General features: G+C 35.0%; 1 protein-coding gene across 14 annotated transcripts; it reads right to left on the bottom strand.

Moving 5' to 3' along the window:
• Positions 1 to 51: 51 nt before the first annotated feature.
• On the bottom strand, positions 52 to 19,229 carry LOC18437112 (protein MALE DISCOVERER 1). 14 transcript variants are annotated; one of them, XM_088874314.1, is made up of 12 exons: positions 18,825 to 19,221; positions 18,651 to 18,725; positions 18,112 to 18,293; positions 16,770 to 16,902; positions 6,442 to 6,513; positions 5,434 to 5,577; positions 5,202 to 5,345; positions 4,134 to 4,669; positions 3,857 to 4,044; positions 3,407 to 3,539; positions 645 to 851; positions 52 to 562 (listed from the first exon to the last, which is right to left on the bottom strand). In XM_088874314.1, exons 3-12 carry the CDS (start codon positions 18,212 to 18,214, stop codon positions 492 to 494), a joined length of 1,731 nt encoding a protein of 576 aa, XP_088730440.1. In that variant the 5' UTR covers positions 18,215 to 18,293; positions 18,651 to 18,725; positions 18,825 to 19,221; the 3' UTR covers positions 52 to 491. The 14 variants fall into 14 exon arrangements, 12 of the variants coding, with proteins under 12 accessions (XP_088730440.1, XP_020524674.1, XP_088730442.1 ...); XM_020669015.2 differs by having other exon boundaries at positions 18,575 to 18,725; positions 18,825 to 19,218; XM_088874316.1 differs by having other exon boundaries at positions 18,707 to 18,725; positions 18,825 to 19,099.
• Between the last annotated feature and the right edge of the window lie 4,169 nt (positions 19,230 to 23,398).

The following is a 23,398-nucleotide window of genomic DNA, read 5'->3' as shown; positions in this document are numbered from 1 at the left end:
TATAGATTCTCATTTACAGGTAAAAAAAGTATTATACCAAGACCAGAAGAATTTCAAAGAAAATCCTACTATTGTCTCTTTAGATTCATACAAAGAAAAGAAAAACTGTACACATCTAGCAATTGATTTTGCTAACCAAGAACACTAAAAAGAAAGAATGAAATTTTTTATACATTCTCCATTTTGGGAAAGAAGAATATATACATTGCCACAGAGATTTGAAGTAACCAAACCTCATAAATTAAAACTGATAAAGCAAAGAAAAATCAAATAACTTGATCAGTCTTCATTACCCTCATTCATCACCAGCCTAATATGATCCCTCAAAGATCCCAAATGGTCGCGTGTTAGATTTATGACACTTCTCAACCTATTTACCACCTCCTTCATTGTTGGCCTCCGACTCCAATCGCTATCCATACAGCACCTCATAACCTCGCATACTCCATCAACTTCAGCTACAACAATCTCTGGGTTCATGTCATAGTCTGTTAAATCAAGTGGTGGCCTATCTCCCTTAAGAACACCAATGGCCCACTCCGCCAGCCCATTCCCTGAAGGCCTATAAGGGTGCTTGCTAGTTATCATCTCAAGCAAAATCAAGCCAAAACTATAGACATTTTCCTCAAAATCTAAATGCATACATTCTATATTGATGGAAGCTTCAGTCCCTCTTGGGACGAGTTCTAGTGAGAGCTTGGGAATCTGGTTGTCTGTTAAGTAGAAGGAGTTGCAGTCGAGGTTAGTGTGGAGTAAGGGTGGGTTCAGCTCATGCAAGTATTTGAGGCAACATGCCACCTCCATCACGATTCTTCTCCTGGAAGTCCATTCCAGAGTTTCTTCTTCTTTAACTGTGACCGCAAATCAAAAATTCAGCAAAGAACGGTTAGTGGTTAACTACTTTATTAGTACCAACCAAGCGAATAACAGTAAATAATAACTATTTGGACATGAGAGAATAAAATCAAGAGTGTCAATGGTACACAGCTGGCATCCATTCTCAATGATAGACGGAGAAGATTAACTGTATTGAACAGTAATGGATATTCACTTGTATAATGTTAATTTCCACAGTCCATTATTGAGAACTAAGGGTGGATATATTCAAGAATATAGCGGCATGTCTGGTGTCAGGTGAGAAGAAAAATTGGCTTTCTGTGAAGGTCCCAAAGATGGGTTAAGTGGAGAATCAAAGATCAATAAAACAAGAGAACTTTTTTGGTCTATCAGTATTCAAAATCCTTAACAGATCTGCAAAAGAATATGAGAAAAAAGAAAGTCAAGTGGTTCACTTCATCAAAAGATGCCGGACCTAGAAATAACGAAAACAAGTTAGTAAAATACTATTTGAGATTCACATCAGCGTCGACTCAATGTAAATTACGTTCAAATGGCTATCCTCTTGCTTTCAATAGGAAGCCCAAAGTACCATCAATTTCTTGACTTCTCAAAAATTAGTTGACTATCCACAAATCAATTCCTCACCATATAAACGAGATTACAAAAAACAGCCTCTGATATATCAATGTTTTTCTATTTATTTTTTGGTGCAGGGGGGGGTTATGAGAAATAATAATAATGAATTTAAATTTCGACTAAACCAACATCCTGGGATTACGAAAAATTTCCAGAGGCAATGAATCATTTTTCTGTGTTGGGCTAAACCAACGTTCTTGTGCAGATCATGACTACAGACTCACAGTAGGTATTTCGATATTCAGAATCTCATCACCAAGACAAATACTTGAGAAACCTACCAAGTGACATATTTGAAACAAAAAAAATTTTCACCTCAGATAAAAGGAGCTTATTTTTCCATCCACCGTTACATTTATTAAATTTTCTGGTTTATCGACAGACTCCCCAAAGTTGCCATATTATCAGATGGATTAAGTAATGAATGTGACTTTAGAAATGATGTCTAAAAATTTCAAGCACTTAATGACTTTCAGGTGTATGAAAAAGAAATATTAACCTCTAGATGTTCTCAAGAAATATCAAAAGCTTCTCACTTCTTGAGCTGATCTCATTGCTATGGCTATCTAGGAAGGCATGCAATATGATTATTGGAATTTTTCCCATTGAAATAACTAGGGTGATAAGATCACACTTGGACATTGTGTCTCCACCTTTGCAAATTCAAAGTCTACTATCCTGATAGCACCTCCCTGAAGCCCAACCCCCTCAATTGTTTCTGGATATGGACTCTATTTACACCCTATATTGGCTCAAAGAAAATTGCTATTTCTTTGCATGTCGGGTATTTCTTGACCACATTGTTATAGCATTGCTAGCTTGGGAGCATATACTGTACCACTGTACACTTACTCCTTCAAGTAAAGAGATACATAGGAAGATTGTTGGATCTGAAATTCTAGAATCCAATTTAGAACCATTACATGAGTATTTAACACAAAAAAGAAAGCACTTTAAGTTCTTAAACACTTGGATCTGACCATTCAAAAGTTAGACAGTCTCAATTCAATATTAAGACTTCATTTCTTTCTTTCATGCACATACAATTTTTTTTTTTTTGGGGGGTAGGGAACCAGGTTGAGAATGTTATATCCCAAAATTTGCGGTCCTAAAAACACTCATAAATAGGGCATTACTTGATGGAGTGAATGGAAGATATGCTCGTGTGGAGCATAGAATCTTTTGGCATTTAAAATTGTGCTTTGAGCCTTGTTTTCTGTGATATTTGGATGACATAAGAGTCGATCAAACTATCATAATAGCCGTGGATCCATGGTAGGAAAGACAGAATTTTGTTACAGAAATAATGTTCTAAATGGTTAAATGCCTTATTCTCCATTGGTTGAGACCCACTTCCAAGTGTGTCAGTTCCCAGAGTGAAGAAAGCACGGGTTCCTCTCACTCATCAGAAGCATTTCAACCCGACTGGTGAGCTGAGTCAAAAGAGTCAATCCAAAACTGACCAAGAACCTTAAAACATAGATGTCGACATCAACTGCTAGGCTATGAAAATATATATGGGTGTATTAACAACAAATATTATGGACAACCTAGGGGTCTGTTTGTGATTTGAACTATATGGAGGTATTTATCAGTGTTTCAGCTAAACTAATCTGTCATCAAATCTATGCGTAACACGGGATTGGCACAAGTACCATATGGGAGATATCCACTTTGTTATTATTCAGCATAATAATCCATGTAGAAGTCAATAGAACTAATAAAAAAAGAAGAAAAAAGAAAAATAGATGATCAATCATCTGAAAGTTGCCATGTGTTTGCATGTGTTTATGTGCATGTGTTTGCACACGTGTGTGAGCTTGCATGCTTCTGTCGAAGAACTACTGGATGGCAATTCCAAAAACATTACATTCTCATGTGATCTGGAAACTAGAGCACTTAAGAGGAAGGAGTTGTAAAATGCTCTCACCATGTAGATTCTCACAGAGAGTCCCATTTGAAGCATACTCAAAAACCAACATCCTTACAAAAGGCTCCTCTTCCTCACAATATCCAAGAAAATTTAACAAATTCTTGTGATTCAACCGTGAATACAAAACAATCTGCAATCATAAAACTAACTATTAGAGACCAATGGACCATATAGTTAGTATAAACCAATGAAATGATCGCTGATGATGGAGAGAATAGACAATGTGGTATACAAAACCATGGTGTTAACACTGTGCAATGAAATGATTGATAATGATGGAGAGAGGGTGGAACCCCCCGAAATATGACATGACCTCATGGTGCATCCACTCTCTTCCGATTGCTGTACATTATTTCATTACATGTTAATGGCACTATGGTTTCGAATTCTATTGCAATACGGTAGAATTTCCCAAGAGGAAATACTCTCAGTTTCCACTAGAATCACCTTCTTCCTGAAACACCCTTCTGAGTTTTCGGACCAATCCTTGGCAGAGTTTACTGTTGTAGATATCACTGCTATTTCAACCTTATTCAGAGTACCTTTGAAGACAATGTTATCCATGGAAGAACCAATAACATTACTGAAATCTTCACAAGCAGATTCTATGTCTGAGAACTGCAATCTAGGTATACCTGCAAATCAAACTGGCTTTAACACTTTCAAATGCAAGAACAGGGGGGGGAAATGCAAAGTAATGGAACTAGGTAGAAAGGAAAAGAACCTTTGAGAAACTCTTTTTGCAATTGACCACTCAATCCAGTCCTCCATGGTCTGATGGATACTACTCCATGGTTACGACAAAAGACAAACAAGATGTAGGACACGATCAAGAGGAAGGCTGCCACAGAGAGCACTGAGATGTATATTTTTCTTGGAAATGAAGTTTTGTCTGATCGAGGTGACATTTTTTCCGAGTTATGTGGACTGTCAACAAAGGTAGCTGTGGGGTTAGAGGTTGGTGACCTGATAGGAGAATCAGCTTCTGTAGAACCGGAAGTTGAATGCTCACTAGATGAAGACGAATTATTGTGGGATGATTCAAACTTTCCTCTTGGAGAATGTAATGCTGATGGCGATTGTGCAGGGGATGGAGATGGAGCTGATAAGGGCGGATTTCTTTGAGGTGGACTAATACCACTCTCCGTGGGAGGATTCTCGTTTTCCTTCGGTGAAGAATCATTTGTACGAGGGGCAAGAACATTCCTGGAATTTTGGAGCAATCTGCGTTGTACAGGGTCTACTGCTATGGCCATGTTCCTAGGAAAGAATAAAGCTTAAGACAGTTATTAAATCAAGTAATTCATCAATGAAATAATGTAAAGTGGACAGAAATATCACAGATTTATCACAATGAGTTTTCCCTGTTTTGTTGATGATATTTTATGCAGAAAAAGAGTGGCTGTAAATTAATCACATTGAGAATAAATGATTTAACTTGTATTCAAGCGAAAGATGACTCTATTTATATGATTGAACAATGAAAGTCAAAACTTGCATCTACATGCCCATATTCGTGGATTAGGCAAAACGAAAATGAATCAGCAAAACTCTTGTATACAAATGACAAACGAAAAAAAGCAGGGATACAACAATAGATAATTGTAAACCTTAACCTACTCATTAACGAGGAGAACTTATTTGAAGAGCAATATAACAGAAACATTAGCAATAGAAATCCCATCTACAAAACATGATCAAACTTCGAGAGCACTAGACAAGGAAAATTTTAGAAAGCTCTGATATCCCAGATGAAAACTGATTTTCACTTGAATTGGGCACATTTTGTTACCTGCTTCCAGAACTTTTACTTCTGTAGCGTGGTCCTTGTGCACAATCTGATAATAAATTATCATCAACTAGAAGCTCTGTAAGCATTTTAAGCTCTTGAATCTTTGAAGGTAGGCCACCATGGAGCATATTGTTGTGTAGAAAACTGTAGAAGCCAGGATATACAATTATATTGGTGGTCATAGTCACAAGAATGTTCTGAGAACTTGGAGACTACAATAGAATCAACTCACAGGCATTTCAATGTCAAAATATTGCCAAGCTCAGATGGAAGATGTCCACTCAGTTTATTGTGTCCTAAATCTACGATCTCAAGCTCCTTCAATTCTCCAAGCTCTTTTGGAATATTTCCATAGAAATGATTGTTATTTAGGATACTGCCATGAAATCAGCGGAATAATTACACATTTCACAGGAAACTGTTGCAAAATAAAATGAGTCAACAAACGAAACCAATGGCCAATTTATATTTTTCAAAATATTAACAATTATTAAGTGAACTCATAAACTGAGATAGAGTAAAATAAATAAATAGATAAATAAGGGGATATACAAGAATGCTGTATCAAAGTTGAAGATATGGATATAGATTAAAAAACAAAGCTGAATATCTGGATGCGAACAATGGCAAACATGACGTCAATTTTATGAACTTGAACACAAAAGGCCTGGTACCAAACATTGACATTCAAGTTTGAACTAAATTAGCACCATGATACTAAAAATATCTTATTGCCCTTCCCACTTAGTACAAAGTATTTTCTTTCGAGAGGCACCTTATGATTCATTTATCAGAACCAAGGGTAACTTCTGTCCATAGGACAAAGAACTTGCTGCTTATTGGAGGGGTATGACATCTCCCACATGGGTCATGACATCCTCCACATGGGAGATTTAATGCTTTCCAACAATTAATGAATGGCCTAGTCCTTTACCAAAATCTCCCTCCTACCTGTGACAAATGACATAATGTGCCACTCAACAAGAATAGTTTGCAGTTTGCACAAAGGGGTATGAGAATGAAGCGTCAAAAAAAATAATAATAATAATATATATAGAGTTCAACAAGTTCACCACATGGAGGTCAGTCGTATAACTCCATATCTATGTGTGCGTGTGTGCATCTCAGAAAAGAACATGAGGAGAGGAGCAGGACTGACAAACTCCAAAACAATGTTCTACATAGATTGAACTCCCTCCTTTTACTTGCAAATTGTTCACAAATATGAGTAGAAGCTTACAGATATTTTAAGTGAATAAGGTCTCGAAGTTCTGGTGCAAGCAATCCTTTAAGATGAAGCCCTTTTAAGTTCCTGAAAAATGAAAACAGTAGACTTCGGTGTTCCTATATGCATCAAATGGTGATCATAGATTCACCTGTTCTCAGTAAGATACAAACAAATAAAACCAAAACAATGAAGGTTCAGACTTATTTTAGAATGGAACATGGCATGGATGTTTAGAAAATGATGATAGTGATATAGCTAATTAGTGATAGAGGTAATGAGAATTGTAAGCAGAGCCATTTGATATGAGAATTGCATAAGAACATAAAAGTAAAAAAATCCTAAGGAAATATCGATCAAAACCTTTCACAAATAAAGGCATCATCTTAAAGAGAAAAAGGGAACATGCAAATTGGCATGAAGAAAAGTTAAAACATTTATATTTATGACCTCAAGAAATCCCCTAACTGTGCATTATTTCAATATATCTTAGACTGACCCTACACCTAAAATTCAAGTGCATATTAAACACATTCAAATTCATATTGTCCCAAAAAATTTTGCCCACAGTTTCTCAAATATGGAAATAAACTATTTTACATTACCAAACACAACAAAAAAGTACGAAACAAAAAAGATGTAACCCGAGTTCCCAGTTCCCACAAACAAAATAAATGTTGTGAATTACATCCCCCTTTCAAATTATTTATTTTAGCTCAAAATGTGTTTGACAAGTGCGAATGCACAATTTAGACACAATTTTCTGACTTTCATATCCCATCTTTCAGATACTGTAAGAGCACTGATTCCTAGTCTATGGAAGAAGAGAAAACTCCAAAACCTATGTAGACATGGTATGAGAAAACTTCAAAAGCTAAGTAGAATAAGTGGAGATACTCCCATTATCAGACAATTAAACAAATCTTTCACAAAAGCATCATCATCATCATCATTATTATAGCCTTTTTCCAATTAATTGGGGTCGACTACACGAATCATGGTCCTCCATTCTGCTCTATTTAAGGTCACACCCTCAGTGAGGCTATAAGTCTCCATATCGCTTTCGACTACTTCCAACCACGTCCTTTTAAGCCTACCCCTTGGCCTTTTCAAACCACTTGAATTAACTCGCACCTCCTAACAGGTGATGTACTAGGTTTGAACCACACATAACCAGTCCACCTAAGTTTACTCTCTCTCTTCTTATCGCTTATTGGTGCCACAAATAAATTTTCTCGAATGGATTCATTATAAATTCCATCCCTTCTTGTCTTGCCACTCATCCATCTCAATATCCTCATCTCTGCTACACTCATTTATGGGTATATTGTTTCTTGTCTGCTTAATATTCCACCTTTTAGAGCAAAGTTGTCTCACAGTTGTCCTATAAAACTTCTCCTTCAGCTTCATTGGTATGTGTGGATCACATATAATTCAAGTTGTACATCTCTACTCTGCCCACCTAGCTCTAATTCTGTGTGCGACATCTTCCTCAATTTCTTCATTTTCTTGGATTATCGACCCAAGATATCGAAAGTACGGCCTTATTGGTACTTCCTGGCTGTCAATCTTAATTACTTCCTCCTCTCTACTCCTATTAATACTAAACTTGCATTCTATATACTCTATCTTAGTCCAGCTAATTTTAAAACCTTTGGATTCGAGAGCATCCCTCCAAAGTTCTAACTTTGTGTTGACTCCATTTCGAATCTCATCGATCAAAACTATGTAATCTGCGAACAACATGCACCACGGTACCTCATCTTGTAGGTGCCTAATTAAGTTGTCCATAACTAAGACAAAGAGTATAGGCTCAATGCTGACCCTTTATATAGACCTATTGTCACTGAAAACTCACTCGTCTCTCCACTAGATGTTCTTACACTAGTTAGCGCTCCATCGTACATACCTTTCACCAAGTAGATGTAGTGTTCGGAGACTCATTTCTTTTCCAACACCGGCCAAATCAAATCTCGAGGTACTCTATCATAAGTTTTCTCGAGATCAATAAAGACCATGTGGAGGTCTTTTTCCTTCACCTTAAACATCTCAATCAGTTGCCTAAGTAGGAAAATAGGTTCCGTTGTTGACCTTCCTGGTACAAATCCAAATTGGTTTTCGGATACTCTCGTTTCATGACTTAGTCATTGCTCAATCACTCTCTCTCAGAGCTTCATAGTATAGCTCATAAGCTTGATCCCTCAATAGTTCATACATTTCTGTATGTCTCCTTTGTTCTTGTAAATATCTTTCACAAAAACATAAAACTTAACTAAGTCTTTCCCATTAAGTGATGGCAATTATAGTAAATGAGAATGCGTAGGAATCTAGAAACTCACAATGATAAATGCCATAGCATCTCTCCCCACAAGGCTTCTACAGCATAAAGGAAGAAGAACCACAAGGAGCATCAACACAATGATAAATGCAGTACAACCCTTAAATAACAGGTAACATTACATCAGTTGCAATTTGCGATAAACTAACTTGTGCCTGTTAAAAAAAAATACTAAACCCATGTTTAAAACCCGATGATTTTAGATTTGGATCACAAATCCAGATGGAGAATTGGTCGGAAACAAACCAGTTCTTGGACGGTATGGGTCCTAGACCGGTTCCTCCCTAAATGCCTCTCGCCCCCTCTTTATATATATATATATATATATATATATATATATATATATATATATATATATATATATATATATATGTAGAAAAAGCTTGGGTGAGCCCACTAGCTCATGGAATAATATAAGCCCAATGGCCCAAATTGAATCTAGATCGATTGAATCTAGGTCGATCTGACCAACATGGATGTCTGGTAGTGTTTGAATTTTAATTTTTTTCTACAAGTACAAATCACTTGAAATTTTAGGCGTGTGTTCTTCTTTGCAAGCCGTGTTCTTCTTTGCAAGCCGCACCTAATAAAAATATAAAAAAATAATTCAAAAAAAAAACGACCAAAATACCCCCGAAACTTTTCAGGGGTATTTTGGTCAATTTATTTCATGTAAAATATTTTTTTGATATTTTTTGAAGATTCACCTATTTTTTATGTACATACGCTCTAAATTTCAAGTGATTTGGATTTGAAAAAAAAAATTAAAATTCAAACACTACAGAACATCCATGTTCGTCAGATCAACCCAGATTCAATCTGGGCCGTTGGGCTCATTTTTTCCTGTGAGCTAGTGGGCTCACTCTAGCATCTTCTAACATCTTCCTATATATATCTTTATTTATTTATTTATTTATTTATTTATTTATTTATTTATTAAGCTTATCTAATATTTTCTTCAGTTCAGCTAAATCCCCACACATATTTTGTTTTTTATTTATTTTTATTTATTTTTAATTTTCAGGATTACCTATTCGAAACGATCTGGATCCCCAATTCAAACACGGATTTGTGGGGTGAACTATCCATCCCAACGATCTGGGTTTTGAAACATTGACTAAACCTAGAGCCAATCTAAAATACCGGGCATAGAGTGCGCTTGAAATGTGCTCCAAAACGTAAGATCAGTAGCAATGGACCTTACGTTACCTACGATGAACTCAACAATATTTTATATTTGAACATGTATACTAGGAAAGTGGATCTACCTATTGAAAACTCAAAATGGAGAAAGATCAAATAGTTGCCCACTCTAATCAGTTTCATTGATCGTGAAAAACCTCAAAAAGAAGGAAAATAAAAAATGTTGAAACATGGTCCAAGAAAAAATTACATGAAAATTTATAAGTTGACACATACTAATGGAGAGAAAATTTGTCCTCATTTCTTTATTTTTATTCAACTTTAAAGGATATATGTTATAGTTTTAGTTTTAGGGTTTGTTTCTAGGGTTTTTAGTTTTTAGAAATTCTAGGGCTTTTATAGATTTTTTATTTATTTCATGAGTACTATTCACAAGTACTATTCAAAGAGTACTGTTCATGGGTACTATTCACATGGTAAAACTATCATTACGAATTTTTTACTTAAGTTAGGACCTTTTAGTCAAAAGTTAATTGTATGAACAAATATTCAATAAAAAAAGGGGTATGGATGGGCTGGAAAGTCATTCATATGTTCCTCTTTAAGAAAAGAAAAACTGCCTTGTAAAAGAAGCCTAAGACTTGAGCTCTAAGTAGAAGAAAGCCTTGGGTGTCAAAGTGCTTCTTGCTGATTTTTCTATGTTTCTTCGAGTTTTCCTGCATCAAGTGGTATCAGAGCCCATGATTTACAAGGAAGTTACTATAGCAAGTACAAAAAATTACGGTAACAAGAGTGAAAAGCTTAGGCTTATGGAACCCTAGCTTGGGACATAGAGAAGAAACCTTAAGTTTCTTTGAATTATGCTTGTGTTTAGCTTTGTTTCTTGATGATTGTGCTATTCCCTCAAATTCCTCGTATCAATTGGTATCAGAGCCCACGATCTACACAGAAGGTACTGTAGCAAGTACTGAAGTTACTGTAGCACATACATCACTTCTTTTGGTACCCTAGGTCGACAACAAAGAGGATAAGTTATAGTGGGGCCTGGGGTTTACTGATTTTTGTCAAAGTTTGCCAAAACAACTTAGATTTTGTTGATTTCAGCATTTTTATTGATTATTTACCTAGGGTTTGTGATTTCGACGAACCCATGGCAGCAAGCAGGGGCCATAGAAGGGGAATTTTCGTAGATCCACATCGTGATCTCATAGATGACAGAATTGATAAACTTGAAAGGCAAGTTCAGCAGCTGGTGTAGCAATTCACAACCCTCAATAATGGGCATGATCTGATCTTTCAGCCCAAGAGGTTCTCGAGTACAAGCCTTTTCACTTTTGTGCTCCTTGTGTGGAGTCGAGTGATGAGGATAGTGATAGAAGACCTAGATGTGGGGAACATTACTCTAGGATTTTAGATTTGAAGGATGAGCTTTTTTATTTTGACACAGATTGCATGGAAAGTAAACAAGTTGTAGATTGAGAGTCACCACAAATTTTTGATATATAGTCAGATGAACAACAAGATCTTTTAGGAGATCCAATCTATGATAGGCAGTGTTTCAAAAAGCATACCGCCCAACACCTAAGCGGCCCCTAAGTGGTCCAAGAGGCCTGCGCATCGCCCAAGCCTCAGCATCAAAAAATGGTGAAAAACCCTGGGCGCCTGCCTAGGTGCCCAAGACCTGCCTAGGTGGCCACCCAGTGCCCAGACTCACCCAAGGATTGCACCCTGCCCAAAGGCAGAAAAGCTACCCGTTAGGAGAATTTTGTGTCATTTTTTATACTAAGAGACCAAAAATGTGGGCTTTAGGTTCATTTGAAACCTAAAACACAGTAGAACCCATTTTAGAGAGAGAAAACTCCAACAAACTAGTGTTTGGTGATTTTTTTTAGGATCGAAGGGTTTCTCAAAGTTATGAGAAATTGATCAAAACATCACCCATTGATATTAGATTTAATTTGTGAAGTTTTATAAATCTACTGGAAGATTTTGAGTCCTTAGAAGCATCTTTGAGGTAGAAGTTTGGAGATTGAGCAACCAAAATGAGTGATTTTTTTTTTATTGCTTGTATAAGTCGTATTATTTTGAGATGTCTTCTTCGAGATCTAATAGGAGTGGTGATCCTGGTTGGAAATATGGCTACAACACAGATCTTAATGATAAAAATTGCATAAGATGCAAGTTTTATGAGAATGATACAAAAAGGGACATAAACGGTTCAAGAAACATATCGCCGGTATCAGGGGGGATGTTGCCCCATGTAAAAAGACTCTTGATGATATTAAAGAGGAAATTACCAATTTTTTTAGTATGGTAAAAATGATAAAAGATGATAAATTTGCCTCCATAGCTGAGATTAGGTTTGGTGATTATGATGATGATGATAGTGATGAGGATGAGGAGAGATGTCAAGAAGTAAAACAATCCATTATTAGGGGGAAACGAGAGGGAGTTGTAATTGCTTCTGGTTCTGGGAGTAAGAAGCCTCGGGTTAGAGGCCTTGTGGATAGTTTTTTGCCCTAGCTTGATCCTGAGGTCACAAGACAGAAAACAAAGAAGCAAACCACTATTGAAAATAGAATGAAGACGGAAGAGATAGATAGAGCTGCTTTTTTTATTGCTACATGGTTTTATGAGGCGAGCATTCCTGTCAATACCGCTCGCCTAAGCAGCTTCTATGCCTTGGTAGAGGCAATTGGCCAATTTGGGCCTCAGATGAAAGCCCCAACCCCATATGAACTTTTAGAACCTCTTTTTGAAAAAAGTGGTGAGTATCATGAATGGATGCTGTAGAAGTTAAGAAGGATGCATAGGCTCAATATGGAATTTCTATTATGACTGATGCTTGGATTGATAGGAAGATAAGAAGTTAAATAAATTTGCTTGTGAATTGTCATTTAGGGACTGTTTCTTTGAGGTCTATTGATGCATCTGATTATATCCATGATGCCCATTACATATTCCAAGTTATAGAGAAGGGAATCAACGAGGTTGGGGAGCATATTTTTGTATAGGTTGTCACAAACAATGCTGCTCCTAATGTTGCTGCTGCTAATTTGTTGCACATAGCTTATCCTAAAATCTTGTGGATACCATGTGCCGCACATTGTATAGACCTCATGCATGAGGCTCTTGCCAGTTTAACTGAGATAGCAGGTGCAGTAAAGAAGGTAAAGTTAGTTACGAATTTCATTTATAGCCATCATCTTACCCTCAACATGATGCGTAGATTTACAAAAAAAAAAAGAGATTGTGAGGCCTGGGGTCACAAGATTTGTGACTTGATACTTATGCCTAGATAGCATACATTCGAGGAGAGTGCAGTTGGGGAAGATGTTTACCTCGGATGACTGGAGAGCATGCAAGTGGTTCAAGGATCAAGTTTGAAAGAAGGTGAGAGATATTACCCTTTAAAGCTTTTTGGCGAGGGGTGAAGAGCGCTCTTAAGGTATTTTCTCCTCTTGTCAATCCTTCGAATGGTTGATAGTGACAAGGCTTCTATGGAATACATATATGAGGCTATGGAGAAATGCAAAAGAGAGAAAACCCAAAATTTTGATGATGATGAGAACCGAATATCGAAGATATTATATGTGCTAATGAGCTGATAAATTACAAGTGCTCATTAAAGTCTTTTAGAAGTCCAATGACGATAAGGCAAAAGACCAAAGTAGATCTAGGTAGTAATAATATGCTTAAGTTCATCAAGTTCAGTTAATCAAGTTTCATTTTTATTATTCTATTATTTATTTATGATTTTGTTCTATATCTTTGCAGCCAATTGGTGGAGCCAACATGGGTGTAGTTCTCCAAATTTATAAAAGTTGGCCATTCAGATCTTAAACCTAATCACTTCCTCGTCCGATTGTGAGCATAATTGGAGTACTTTTGAAAAGGTAAGGGTAATTTGTATAATTTTATTAGTAATTTAGTACTCTAGTAGTTAATTACTTATTAGTTTTGATTGTTTTGTAGTATTACTAATATATATTTAATAATTTTAATTATTTAAAATTTATATTAATTAGTTTCATTTGATTTTGTTAGATTCATACAAAGAAAATGAACAAGCTTGAATCAAAGAGGCTCAATGACCTAGTCTATGTCAAGTATAGTCGATTCTTGAAGGACAGGTTCGCTAAGAGAGATAAGAGAGACCCCCTCAGATCAAAAAATATAGATAATGCTATGGAGTGGTTGGTTGATGATGATGAGGTTGAAGGGCATGAAGGATTGACATGGGACATGGTAATGGATGCTTCAAGGACATCAGCTGACCCTCTTAAGGCTACTAGATCTTCTGCATAGAGGACGACGGTGGAGTAAGAGGAGGAAGAAGAGGTAGATTCAGAAGAAACGAAGGAAGAGGACCAATATGTCGAGGAGGGTGACGACTCTGATGCATATGATGCAAATACAACTGATCCTACTTTTTCTGATGATGAATGATGATTAAACTTTGAGCATTGATTGAAGATTCTTTTAAGTCTTCAAGTATTACTTTTATTTTTGTTTTCTTTCTCTTGGTTATGTATTCTGGATAGTGGATTTGTAGTACCACTGGTTTGGTATTTAGTAACTTTGGTTTGGTAATTTGGTTGGTAAATTTTAAGTTTTAATTGGATATGGACCAACTTATGGTTATGCTTATGGAGTGTGTGCTACTATGTAGTATACTTTTGAATTTTGATGTGCCCTAAATACCTAATGCTTATATTTTATACACTATATATACTGTTAGAGACTATAGAGTCCTTTTTTGTTTCAACTGGGCCGCTACTATGTAGTAAACTTTTGAATTTTAATGTGCCCTAAATACCTAATGCTTATATTTTATACACTATATATACTGTTAGAGACTATAGAGTCTTTTTTGTTTCAACTGGGCCACCTAGGCACTGAGCGGCCTAGACCCCCCCAAGCCGCCTAGGACCTGCCTAGCGCTTTTTGAAACACTGATGATAAGGATCATGATTATGGTGAAGATATTTCGAAAGAGGATGAAGTTGTTGGTTTAATCGCTGATCTCAAAGATACACTTGTGGTGTGTCCTAGAGCTAAGCCTGAGCAAATTCAGCAACGTTGCATGGCTAACATGATGCAATTTCAATAAGTTTATGTGATTAAAAATATTCTACCGACATACAATGACCCTTTTCCCGAAGGTTTCTCAGTTCCAATGCACAATCTTCGTGTTTTGATCAAAATTGTAACCCACAAATCTTATGATCATGTTTACAATATTCGAGTTGAAAAATGTTGATGGGTTAACACCAATTTTATCTTAACACACTTCAAAACTCGAGGACGAGTTTTCTCCAACCAGAGGAGAATGATGGAGGAAAAAATTGTTCCTATTCTTTATTTTTATTCAACTTTAAAGGTCGTGTGTTATAACTTTAGTTTTAGGGTTTATTTATAGAGTTTTTAGTTTTTAGAAATTATGAGGCTTTTATAGATTTTTTTTATTTGTTTCATGAGTACTATTCACAAGTATTGTTCATGGGTACTATTCACAGGGGTAAAACCGTCACTACGAAAATTACATTTAAGTTAAGACATTTTAGTCAAAGGTTAATTGTATGGATAAATATTGCTCAAAACAATAATTTGTCAATATAAATAAGAGCATGAATGGGCTGAAAGTCATTCATGTACTCCTCTTTAAGAAAAGAAAAATTTTGTCTTGTAAAAGAAGCCTAAGGCTTGAGCCCTAGGTGGGAGAAAGCCTTAGGATTTCTCCAAAATTGCTTGTGTCAAGGTGCTTCTTGCTGATTTTTCTATGTTTCTTAGAGTTTTCCTACATCACATAGTTAACATAATGATTGAAAAATGCTCATGAGATCAGAAGCCAGAGTAAACAAAAAACATGATTTTCCATTAGGAATCACCAAGGGGAAATTAGTTTTGGAAGCAGGTATGCCATTCACATATGTATAACTTGCAAGGTTGCAATTGTGAAGTGGTTTCAAATAATGAAATAACAAATATAGAAGAAAACGAAAATTAATAAAACCACTTTTCAATTTCTCCACAATTCGAACTTCCCAATAAAATGTTTCAACCTAGTCAAGATACTAGTATGACAATTTCAGGAGAGGGCCAGAATTTGGGATAAACAGGATTTGGTTTAAGAGTTTGGGGAAAGAAACAATTATTGATAAACAGACTAAAGAACGATGGTTTTGAGAGGAGGCAAAGAATAAAAGTTCAGAGCATGGGAAAATGAAAAATATCCTAATTGGAATGGTTTGGAGAATCTTTTCCTAACAAGTTAAGAAGTGAACTGAGGAGATGATTAGCCTTCAGTCTTGGTTGAAATAATCTAAATTAGAGATTATTATATTGGAACTAAATGTGTACTGTTTTGTAGTACAATACTTCATGGCAAAGAATTTATAATGGTCATGCATACAATGGCATGTCAAAAATTGAACAATAACATATAGAGCTAGAACAATATCATACAATTGTCAGACGCATGTACTACACTTACAATATCCAAAGTATCCACATCAAACCTAACCTCACTGATCAAAATGTCAAATCATGCTATCTCTCAATGAAGAAGAAAAGCAATAACATTTTATGAAAATTTTTGTTTTTGATAAAAAGTAGACCCTTCTTCACTGAGGTAGTACTAATTTCCTAATTTACTAGCTAGTTCACATTTGCTTTAATCAAAACAAATCATCATAAGTAAGTGCTTAAATGCTTCTATGAAAGGGATCAGATGGAAGAATTTGTACCGTTAGAAAATCTAACCTAGGTACTTTGAAATTTTCACTTTGAGTTGATGGAACAACTAAATATAAATGTTCAAAGTGCAAGCTAAAGGAATTAGAGGGCACGCATTACTTACAGCATGACTATATTGCCATCCAAGCACAGAACTCCAAACCACGTGCATGGATCATCAGCATTGCCGTTCCAACTAAGTAACATATTATACGGATCTGTCTCCACTCTCTCATGAAATTTCAGCAAAGCGAATCCTGTATTTGGATCAATAGATAACTATCTAGTACTCCATGACTTCATAATAACTAAGAGGAACTTAGGAAGAACAAATCAATTGCTTACTGATGACAAAAGTATCCATATTTAAAAGTAAACAAAACAATCTTAGCTAAATTACACAGAAATGAGTTAGAAAAACAAACTGATTGCCTAGAGTTCAATCATAGGGTAATGTGCCAGTACGAAATGCATTACGTTGTGGGAACATAATACTTTAAATGAAAAACTGACATCATTGAACTTGACTGCAATATACAAATTGTAGCATGAAAATATATGTTGCACTAATAACTGAATAAGCTATGTTGCACTAATAATTAAATAATCTATTTAAGAGATGCATATAAATGTTACAGTAGTAATTGAATACTCTATATAAAATACCGATATATTGTGTACCAAAAGAAAGGACAGTGACATATGACTCATCTGTGAACCATATGATTGCCATGCTCCTATTCATCTTAGTCGTGATTCAATATATTTCCATCACCTTGAAAAACTCAAGAACTCCCAGGACTGCTTTTCACTAATAATGGCTGAATTTGAATAAACCGAAGCATAAAGTACAACCCATCAAGGAGGCAAAGGATATTTATACTCCAACTATGAAAGCAACAATCGGATTGCATATGTAACTGACAAATATATATTACAAGAAAAAAGAAAGCCCATAAACATTGGGGAGAATGCTTCTAAGCGCATGTATCACAACATACTATTGTTAAATCTTTAGTTAAAAAGAATGTTCATTATGTGAATTTTGTTTGGGACTTGACTAGTACCATCCCATAATGGGACATGATTTCTTGCATGGAGACTGTGAAAACCCAAAGGCTTATCTTGCATCGCTCCAATCCAAACAAATTACACAATTGCATACAAAACTAAAGTTTCCTAACTGTATCCCCATGAACAAAATGTCTCATGAACATGCAAAAATAAAAGGCATTAATGCTTCATGGATCTTAATGAATGGATCAAAATCGCTATAAATGGCATCACACTTTCATTTGTATTTTGTAGTATTCAAGTGGGTAAAAAGCCTTATACATCTTACAACATTTAGACATTTATTAAGCAATCCAAATGCATATTGTATGGCCAGGAAAACAGAAACAATTAAAGAAAGAAACAAACATACAGAATTCACAATGATTCAAACAATCATTTGGCAACCATACCTTCAGGATTCAGGGACCAGCAAACCTCCAACTTCATTTGAAATAGTGCAACAAAGAAGACACCATAGGACCAGAATTGAAATAGTTTCCAATGGTTTTCCATTTCCAACTCGACTGTACTAAGAATGACCTTCTTCAAATTTATGCAATAGATCGAACCAATTTTGCCCAATGTTTCAGTTCTGCAACAATAATATGAACACAAACTCAATTTTTTCCTGTTCAATTTTGCAGAAGATGAGGGTCTCTGTTCAGATTGAATTCAAAAGAGGCTGGCTCTTGGATTTGACCGAGTAGTGTACAAGATAAAAAAAGTTTCTTTTTTTTTAAAAAAAAAAGTAAAAAAATTGTTAAAAATAATTAAAAATGTACATAAAAGATGGATTATTGAAAATTGCGATTTATACCCTGAAATATTCAGAACAGTAAATAAAAAATAGGATCATGTTGAGGGAAAACTTACAAAATCACCATAAAAACCATATAAATGAAACAAATATGTATTTCTAAAATCATCTAGCTAAGATATTTTTTCTAACAAAGATTAGGTGCTTTTAATCATTTCCAGCAGGGGCTGAGTTGCGAGTCCGCGTACTGAAACACTGAAGGATTTTCTGGCAACAAGATCACAACCAAATTAATACATATGCAACCCTTCGTTTCACTAAAACAATTTAGAGAGGGTTTCACCTTTAGCAGAGAATCTGGCTCACCTGTTCAATCTCTTGCTTCAAGCCTACAACCAATTGGTAATTCCAGCTAGATTTGATGCCAAACCAAAGAAAGGGCTTGTCAATAGTAATTCAAAAATTGGAATTCAAGTTACAGATTGAGTAGAAGACGAATAAGAATAATCAAGGAGAAAGGGGGAGAATACGAAAAAAACTACTCAATTACAGCTCTTAAGCCTATGGAGAGAGAGAGAGAGAGAGAGAGAGCAAACAAGGAGAGAATTCAGGTACGAGGTTAAGAGAAGTGCTTTAGAGAGAGAAAGAGATAGAGAGAGACAGGAGAGAAGGTTTGAGAGAGAGAGAGGAGAAAGTTTCAGAACCGCCTTTTTATTTTTAATTTTTTACTCTGTTTTTCCCTCCATTGCGCCTGCGTGTTGTAGTTTTTTCAAATTTGAAATACTTTATCTTCTTTTCAAACTTCAAAGCCTGACATTGACCCAAAGATACCACGTCATCACGTCCAAGAATGTAACTGCGATGAAATTTCGCCTTATTACCGCGTCCAATATCATTTTTTAGGTTGTATAGAGCCGAGGCTCTAAACAATCAAGGTAGAGCCCCCTTCAAATAGTGTCGAGAAATATAGTTTCAATACTTAAAATCTTCGTAATAACTTTAAAATATATTTTCATCTTTAATTATTATATTTAAAGAGTAGATCAAGTAGATTTATAGAAAAGTGAAAATTTTAAAAATTGACGGTCCAAAAATAAGTTATAAGATGTACTATTTCGAAAACTTGAAATCTATCTTTTTCTCATGTCCATGCATCCTGATGTCGAGATGATCAATTTTAGGATATTTGGGAATCAAACAACCTGTTCTAGTGAAGTTTTTGAGGTGGAATATAATTTGATTGTTTAGGGCCTCGGCTCTATATAAACTTCTTCTTTTTTCTTAATTTTATGAGTGTTTCCCGCCCCTTTTAACCAACCCAATAAACTTTGTGCTCGCGCTTAAGCATACTGTCTATTTACTGCTTCGGATAAAAACCCAATGACTCTCTCCAAAGATGCTAATTTTTTTGGATTTAACCATTTTAACCTATAGAATAATAAAATAGAATCTTCATATTGTACTCTCCCTGTGCTTGGAAAAAAAAAGTCTCAAGATTGAAAAGTGACTCTAGTTTTTGGAAGATGAGATCTAAGTATTAGACAACTCAGCATCCAAATTTTTCTTTTAAAAAATAATCATCTAACTATTCTTAGGTGGTTCTTAAAATTTTATATCAAAAAAAAAATTCAAATAAACCTTATATTATAGGGAGTAAACGTAGTGTGCTCCCTCAGTAACAAAGAGAGCTCGTCAACGGTTTAATTTTGCTACTATCTGTCACATGATATGTAAAATGTCATCCCAATAAACAGTCAAACAAATCTCTCTCTCTCTAACTCTTTCTCTCTCTCTCTCAAACTCTCTCTCTCTCTTGACTAAATATACAAAAATGGATAACTTAATGTCTTTGATCACGTCTTAGGGTTTTGATATTTTCAAAAGGCGACTGCTTCTTACCCACATATTGAGCGTGGGCGTGACTTGAGCACGTCTTTTCCAATAGCCACCAACAACTCTAATCAATTACTCCACATTTTTTTAGACGTAAACTAATAAGGAAAAAGTTAGATATAGAGCTGAGGCTCTAAACAATCAAATTAGAGCCCACATCAAAAATTCCACTAGAATAGGTTGTTTTGATGCCCAAATGCCTTCAAATTGATCATCTTGACATCAAGATGCATAGACATGAGGAAAAAATGGATTTCAATTTTTGAAAATAGTGCATCTTGTAACACATTTTTTGAACCGTTAATTTTTGGGCTTTTCAAGTTCATAGATCTGCCCGATCTATACTATTTTTTAAGCTTTAAATTTTATAATTAAAGATGAAAATATATCTTAAGAGTTAAGACTATTACAAAGATTTCTAGTACCGAAATTACATTCCTCGATACTATTTGAAGGTGCAATTTATTTTGATTGTTTAGAGCCTTGGCTCTATGTAAATCGCACCAAACTAATAATAATACAAATGCCACCTACCTATCTCCCGCACCTCTCTCTCTCTAAACTGATACAAATGCTCTGCTTGTATCTTCTCTGCCAGTCTCTCTCTTAGGCATGAATACAATCATATTGAGCATTTGCTTATGTTAAAAACAAAAAACTATGTTTAAAATGTGAATTCTTAAGATATATTTTGATTCATTTGGAAAGTTTTTCGGATTGTGCACTTGTTATTCACCAAAGGGAAAGTTTTCCAAAATACCCATCAAAATATCCAAATATACGCGAATGTGAGTTGAAATAGTTGAAAAATATAAAGTATTAAATTATTGACTTTATATGTATTTTAAAAAAAAATCTTTTTAAAATTTAATGTAAACGATCCATTCCATTATTGGGAATTAAAAAATAGTTTTATATGAAGGTGCTGGAAAAAAAAAAGAAGAAGAAGTCTCCATATACTTATTATCAACTTGGTGAGAGATATGATGAGGGAGCACAAACTAGCGTGTGAACAACTAGTGGAGAGACAAGTAAGTTTCTGGTGACAATACGTCTACATCACGAGTCAACGTTGAGTTTATACCTCTTTGTCTTTATGGATGACTTAATTAGACACCTACAATATGAGGTACTGTCATGTATGTTGTTCATAGACACATAGTTTCGATTAATGAGACTTGCAGTGGTGTCAACAAAAAGTTAGAACTTTGGAAGGATGCTCTAGAATTTAAAGGTTTTAAAAATAGCTAGACTAGAACATAATACATGAAATGCAACTTTAGTAATTATAAGAGTAGAGACAATGAAGTAGTTAAGATTGATGGTCAAAAAATGCCGAAAAGATCGCTTTTTCGATATCTTGAGTCAATAATCTAGAAAAATAGAGAGATTGAGGAATAATCGCTCATAGAATTAGAGCTGGGTGGGCAAAGTGGAGATGTACAACCATAATTTAGGTGATCGTCGCATACCAATGAAGCTGAAGGGGAAGTTCTATAGGACAGATGTGAGACTGGCTTTGCTTTTATGAGGCGAAATGTTGGTGGTCAAGAAACAACATACCCAAAGTATGCTGAGATGGGTGAGTGGTAAGATAAAAAATGATAGAAGTCGAAATGATTACATTAAAGAAAATTTAGGTTTGGTTCCAATAGGTAATAAGATGAGAGACAGTAGCAGCACAAACCTATTACAACACTTATCAAGAAGTGCGAGTTGGTTCAAATAGAAAGCTAAAAAAAGTTAAGGGATTTGGTCAAAAGGATATGGTTAGAGTAAGTGCTTTTTCGTGTAACCGATCCCAAATAGTTAGAAAAATGATCAGATGATGATGATATGATTTATATTTTATGTCTAATTCCCTTTTTTGTGTCAAAAACATTTATCCAAAACAAAGTTAAGTACTCATCTTCTTCTATTTTTTTCCAAGTTAAGATGGGGTTGAGTGCCCAAATCGATCATATTCGTTGGAAGATCAAAAAGTGTCCGACCTGTCTTTCACTAAAAAGATTTAGGTTTAATACATGACCCTAAAGCATTAATGTGTATGGGAAGCATAGCGTCCACTTGTTTCTGGTGGAAAACCTACTTATAGAGATTTCTTGAAAATTTGTGATAATCATCAAATGATTATGTTGAAGGAAAAAATATGTTGAGTTTATTGACACTTAGATCTAATTGTCGAAATATTGGAAGGTCTACTGTCAATTTTAGGTCATTATTTGTTTATGATTTTAGGAAGTACCTTCAGACGTTTTTCCTTTTTGAGTTGGTCATGTGCTGAAGAGGATACATACGCAAGGTCATAAAAATATCCCTAGCTTTTGGTTTTGCGTGAAGGAGTAAATACACAGTTCACCCCCTGAGGAGCACAAAATCATTTCATATGTAAAAAAATAGCTAAATTACACGCGGATAATATTTAATTTTTTTAATGAAATATGGATCTTGCTCTTCATTTACTGAACCCATTTTGGGTTTCCTTAAAATGTCAGAACTTGAAAAAAAGAAATTGGCGTATCCTTGCCTTCTCTTCTTATGGTCGGATGATGTAATTGCTCCCTTGTAATTTTTCCTATCAATAAATCCTTAAATATTTATCAAAAAAAGAAAAAAAAAAATTGGTCGACGCTCCAAGTGCAGAAAGTAAAAAGTTTTTGATGAAAAAGATGACGAGCGTAAAATATAAAGGCATGTGAAACTTTTTTTTACATACAAAATAGTGAATTTTTATGTTGATTCATATCATTTAAAAATTTAAGTAGATTTTGAAAATTCGCCTTATTTTATTCTCCTTTGTCATTATTTTCAATCTACAATCGGATATATTTCTCTTAAGTAACAACAAAGCATTAATATTAATTTATGAGTTGATTAAACTGAATATTTTATTTCTTTTCAAAGTTTACTAACCAAGTGCCGTCTTAACATCGCACAAATATTTGTCTCGGCCAAATACAAACTAGTCACGTCTCTTTTACTCAAACATTTTTTGTTTTTGGTTTTCTAAATTCATTCAAGGGGGTTTGGGTACATCAAAATCTATT

The sequence above is a fragment of the Amborella trichopoda genome, chromosome 8 (genome assembly GCF_054954075.1).
Source record: "Amborella trichopoda isolate Santa Cruz 75 chromosome 8, AtrichopodaSantaCruz75HAP2 v2.0, whole genome shotgun sequence".
Classification (NCBI taxonomy): Eukaryota; Viridiplantae; Streptophyta; class Magnoliopsida; order Amborellales; family Amborellaceae; genus Amborella; species Amborella trichopoda.
This window is presented reverse-complemented; position numbering and strand designations above follow the sequence as displayed.